Source organism: Lipotes vexillifer, unplaced genomic scaffold, assembly GCF_000442215.2.
Source record: "Lipotes vexillifer unplaced genomic scaffold, Lipotes_vexillifer_v1.1 scaffold6, whole genome shotgun sequence".
NCBI lineage: Eukaryota > Metazoa > Chordata > Mammalia > Artiodactyla > Lipotidae > Lipotes > Lipotes vexillifer.
In genome coordinates, this window is record NW_006799037.1 from 157,868 (window position 1) to 163,867 (window position 6,000).

At 40.6% G+C, this 6,000-nt stretch overlaps 1 protein-coding gene across 1 annotated transcript in view; it reads left to right on the plus strand.

The window, feature by feature from the left end:
* ZNF143 (zinc finger protein 143) overlaps positions 1–6,000 on the plus strand; it is a 55,728-nt gene that overhangs the window by 24,234 nt on the left and 25,494 nt on the right. Inside the window, 2 exon segments of the mRNA XM_007471384.1 lie at positions 2,776–2,895; positions 4,496–4,571. Of these exon segments, the coding sequence (XP_007471446.1) occupies positions 2,776–2,895; positions 4,496–4,571 (196 nt within the window).

Consider the following 6,000-nt stretch of genomic DNA (forward strand, 5'->3'; position numbering starts at 1 on the left):
TTTAAATGTAGTTACTAGAACATTTTAAATTATATATGTGGGGACTTCCCTGGTGGTGCAGTGGTTAACAATCTGCCTGCCGGTGCAGGGGACACAGGTTCCATCCCTGGGAAGATCCCACATGCTGCGGAGCAGCTAAGCCCGTGCACCACAGCTACCAAAGCCTGCGTGCCTAGAGCTCGCGAGCCACACAAGAGAAACCACCTCAATGAGAAGGCTGCGCACCGCAACGAAGAGTAGCCGCTGCTCGCCGCAGCTAGAGAAAGCCCGTGCGCAGCAACGAAGACCCACCACGGCCAAAAAAAAAAATTATATATGTGGCTTGTATTTGTGACTCATATTTCTCTTCATTAAGTGCTAGACCAGAAGTTCCTGAATCTTCTATCCTCCAAAACAATTGAGTACCATAGTTGAGGTTGAGGACCCAATACATGGTATTAAAAGGTCAAAATATCCCAGAAGAACTGCTGCAAATAAGCAGGACCTGTAACGTCTTGGTTTGTCTCTTAGTACTCATCCTACTTCTGCCAGAGTTGCTTAAGAAGTTGTAACTCTGTGTCTGGCTGAACTTTAAAGTAAAGAGGTCTATACCTAATGCGATAGATTTTTTTTACAGTCTTGTTTCAAAGCTTTAGATTTTTTTTCATTGTGTTGCTTACAGTTTAGAGCTTTTTCTTTCATCTATAACATAAGCATACTAGTTGTGCTGCTGAGCTGATCTCTTACTTGAAACCAGATTTCATAGAACAAGAAAGACCTAGAGTACCTAAAACTTAATGCGCTCGTGGGAAGGCAATTTTGCCCCCTAGGGGACACTTGGCAGTGTCTGAAGACAAGTTTGGTCGTCACAATTGGGGACATATACTGGGTAGATGTCCTGCAAGGCATAGAACAGCCCCACTACAACAAAGAATTATTCTGTTCAAAATGTCAGCAGCACCGAATTTGTTTTGTTTTGTTTTGTTTTTTTGGTGGTACGCGGGCCTCTCACTGTTGTGGCCTCTCCCGTTGCGGAGCACAGGCTCCAGACACGCAGGCTTAGCGGCCATGGCTCACGGGCCCAGCCGCTCCGCAGCATGTGGGATCTTCCCGGACCGGGGCACAAACCTGTGTCGCCTGCAGCGGCAGGTGGACTCTCAACCACTGTGCCACCAGGGAAGCCCCAGTAGTATCGAATTTGAAAACACTCATCTGAAGTACTCTGTTTAAGGATGCCCATGTGTTCAGTTGTAAGAACCATAAGGATGATGGGATATGTGTGTTTCAGGTAGGCTATGACTGTTGTCATTGCCCTTCAGCTACACCACCCTTAGTTAAGCAGAACAGCATGCTATTAAAGTAACATGTAATTTGTAACAAAAACATCTCAGTCGAGCTTCCATTCTGCTATGTAGTATCTGTGTGACTGTGGGCAAATTACTTAATTTCTCTGGATCTGAGACTTATTAGCTAAATGAGAACAATAATCTTTGCCTTACCCATCTCGTGGGGTTATGAAAACCAAATGAGAGTTTCATTTGATTAATATTTTAGGTAACACACGAGAATGGAATTTGTAAATGTGTTAGCATCATGCAGCATTGTTGATGCTTTACATGTTCTGTTAGAATCCAAGGCCCTTTTTCATGGTTTCCACTAGTTTTGACTTCATTAAAAACTAATTTTATTTACATTGGAGATCAAAGTCCTTTGGCTTGGCAGTTTTTTAAAACTAAATTTATTTTTATTTATTTTTGGCTGCATTGGGTCTTCGTTGCTGTGCGGGCTTTCTCTACTTGTGGTGAGCGGGTGCTACCCTTGGTCGCAGTGCACGTGCTTCTCATTGTGGTGGCTTCTCTTATTGCAGAGCATGGGCTCTAGGTTCATGGGCTCAGTAGTTGTGGCTCACAGCTCTAGAGCTCAGGCTCAGTAGTTGTGGTGCACAGGCTTAGTTGCTCCATGGCATGTGGGATCTTCCTGGACCAGGGCTCGAACCCGTGTCCCCTGCATTGGCAGGCGGATTTTTAACCACTGCGCCACCAGGGAAGTCCCGGAGTCATTTTTGAGCCAAGTATGACAATCTGCACAGATAGGATGTGGCAGCACCATCACCACATGCCCACAGAGTAAAAAGTTATTCTTCAATTTTCATGGTACCTCAATTTCTAAAATAGGTCATAATCTTTAAAAAACTTCTAACATCAGTGCAGTTGTTTAAAGTCTTGTGTTGAGTTCCAGAGAAGTGATCTTCTACTTAACACTATGTAAGTATAGACTAGGATCATATGGATTGTAATGTCTCCCACAGGCGACCCAAATGACCTAACGCCCTCTTTTCCTTTGCTTTTGAAATTGAAAATGATTTTTACATTGTTTAGAACATATGTCCTGAAATACATATATACATTATAAAATATATATATACATATATACATATACACACACACGTATATATATATATATATAAACACTTAATTCCCTGGAGTATGTCAAGGAACACCTGCATATAATGCATTGATGGATGCTCCCTGGCTTGACTTATTCTAGAGTGGGAATCGACCTGTGAGCGCTGACTATGCCCCCTTGTGGATCTCCTTTTGACTTCTTCCAGAGCTGCTGACTTCAGCCATGGAACAGAATTAACCTAACTGGCTCAGCATGATAGAATCTTCATAAAATGATGACCTGAGTCTGGAAAACCACATTACAGTTTTATCTTTTTTATCCTGAAAATTGTAATTTCATCTACTTTATTTCTGTATAAATAATTTAAATCATACTTTTTGTTTCATCTAGATTGTCTTACAAGGACATGCAACAAGAGTAACTGCTAAGTCTCAACAGAGTGGAGAGAAGGCCTTTCGATGTGGCTATGACGGATGTGGAAAATTATATACAACAGCTCATCATCTTAAGGTATATATGAAGGAAAGGCTATGTCTAGTTATGAGAATAAGGCATTAAATGCCAATATAATGTGTTTGCAGTATTCAAACACCATTGTTCTCCCTCACCTATCAAGATACAAATACACTCACACAAAAGCCTATGCAGATTTTAGAAACTGAACTCTTTGAGGGCTTGGACTATGCTTTTTTCATCTCTGGCTCCCTCAGGTCCAGCATACTACGTGACACATGATAGGGGTACTCTACATATTTGAATACATTTTTCTCAAATGTGAAATTTATGTAATTACATGGGAGATATATGTGTAATCATTCCGTTAACAGTGATTTGCTGAAATGTAGTGAAAGTTGGTGTTAATTTGTCCTGTCTGTCAAATACATAGGCCAAGTATTTTGATTGCAGCTAAATACAACATACCATGACCCATAAAAATAATAGCTAACATTTATTGAATAGCTCACAATGTGTCAGGAAATGTGCATTTAGCATATTTGGAATAACAGCCCTAGAGCCCATCTCCACTACTTATCAGTGTTTACATGTTACTTGACCTCTTAAGTACCTCATTTTCCTTATCTATAATGTTGGATGATAAAAGTACCTCCCTCAATGAGTGGTTGTGGGAATTAAGTTAGTTAATTCTGTACATGTAAAGTACTGAAGAGAATGGCCTGGCATGTGGTAAAGGTTCAGTAAATGTTGGCCATTGTCATGAGTATTCATTTGTCACAGCAGCCCTCTATCGTAGGTACTATTATGTCCCCACTTTACAGAGAGGACTTTGAGGCTGAGAGAAGGCAAGTGCCATGGCCACACCACTAGTCAGCAGTGAAGCCTTGCCTCAGATTGAGGCCCCTCTGCCAGCAGCCTCCACACTCTTAGCCTTATGGTGTGTAGCGTCTTCCTGTACTCCTGCGTCTCACCAGGTACATGTTCCATTCAAACACCTTTGACCACTCTAGAAAAACTCGAACCTCCAGTATTCCTGTTCCTTATTTATTATTTTTTAATTTATATATATATATATATATATATATTTTTTTTTTTTTTTTTTTATTTTTTGGCTGTGTTAGGTCTCCGTTGCTGCACACGGGCTTTCTCTAGTTGCGGCGAGTGGGCTTCTCATTGTGGTGGCTTCTCTTGTTATGGAGCATGGGCTCTAGGCACATGGGCTTCAGTAGTTGCAGCACGCGGGCTCAGCAGTTGTGGCACGCAGGCTTCAGTAGTTGTGGCTTACGGGCTCTAGAGTGCAGGCTCAGTAGTTGTGGCGCACGGGCTTAGTTGCTTCGTGTCATGTGGGATCTTCCCGGACAAAGGATGGAAGCCATGTCCCCTGCATTGGCAGGCGGATTCTTAACCACTGTGCCACCAGGGAAGTCCTCTGTTCCTTATTTAAAATGAGTACTTCTTAACGTACAACATTTGGTCTATATTGAGAATTATTGACCTGTAGTTTTTGAGAAAAGAAGTTATCTTCTGTTTTTCAAAAATAACATACAAGCAACAACATAATTCAGCAGTGGGGAAATAAAAAAGGTCTCTGTGGAGACCATCCACCTGTGGAGTGCCTCAAGGAAATAAACTCATGCCCGTGTTTTAATAACAGGTGCATGAGCGATCACACACAGGAGACCGGCCTTATCAGTGTGAGCATGCAGGCTGTGGGAAAGCATTTGCAACAGGTAAAAACATGAATTTTCTTTGTTTCTTGGATCCACTTGGGGGTCAAGCAGAGATGGGTCAGAGGCAGGAACTGACCCCTTGCCTTGGTCTGAATTAGTGGGCACACAGTGACTAGTTTTCCAATCTCTCCCTTACTGCGTTTTGTCCTGCTTGCTCTGTTCTCTCTTTGTGTTCTCATTTTGCTCCTCAGACCTGTTTCTGCCTACTGTGTTTGTTATTTCACTCCACACTCTGCTTTCTTTTAGCAGGAAAAACAAAAGTCGAGCATTAAAGCTGACACAGAGTTTAACATTAGGACAGACCTTAGGGGGAACCATGGGAAACAGGGGCTTAGCAGTGGGACGGGTCCCTCCCAGGTACACATCCAAGAGGGCCAGGACCGTTGCCAGGCCTCCTGACTTCACCCTATTCCTCATTCCATGTCACGATTCTTTTTGGTTTTGTTTCTCAGGATTTTTTCTTTTTTATTATGAAAATTTACAAACATTTATATAAATGAAAAATAGTGTTATAGTATACCACCATAAACAGTTCAGCATGCATATCAGTAACTAACACTTTCAATATTTGTTTACATTTCTTTTTTGAGGTAAAATTTACATACAGTTTACTGTACAAATATTAATTGTAACATTCTATAAGTTTTTTTCCTGTATTCATCCATTTATTCATTTATTTATTTTAAAAAATATTGTATTGGAGTATAGTTGATTTACAGTGTTGTGATAGTTTCAGGTGTACAGCAAATGAATCAGTTATACATATTCATATATCCACTCTCCCCTTTTTTTTTTTAGATTCTTTTCCCATATAGGCCATTACAGAGTATTGAGTAGAGTTCCCTATGCTATACAACAGGTTCTTATTAGTTATTTTATATATAGTAGTGTGTATATGTCATTCTGAGTCTCCCAATTTATCCCTCCCACCCCCCACTTATCCCCTGGTAACCGTAAGTTTGTTTTCTACATTGTGACTCTACTTCTGTTTTGTAAATAAGTTCATTTGTACCCTTTTTTTTAGATTCCACATATAAGCGATATCATATGATATTTGTCTTTCTGTGTCTGACTTACTTCACTCAGTATGGCAATCTCTAGGTCCATCCATGTTCCTGTAGATGGCATTATTTTGTTCTTTTTTATGGCTGAGTAATATTCCATTGTATATATGTACACATCTTCTTTATCCATTTCTCTTTGATGGATGTTTAGGTTGCTTCCATATCCTGGCTATTGTAAATAGTGCTGCAGTGAACATTGGGGTGCATGTATCTTTTTGAATTATGGTTTTCTCTGGGTATCATGTCTTGATTCTACTTCAAGATTTTGGGGTATGAGTTGTAAACATCTAATAAGATTGGGGCACTTTAAAAAAAGAAGCACACAATCTCTTCTAGACGGAGATGAAACTATTGAATTTTCAGCA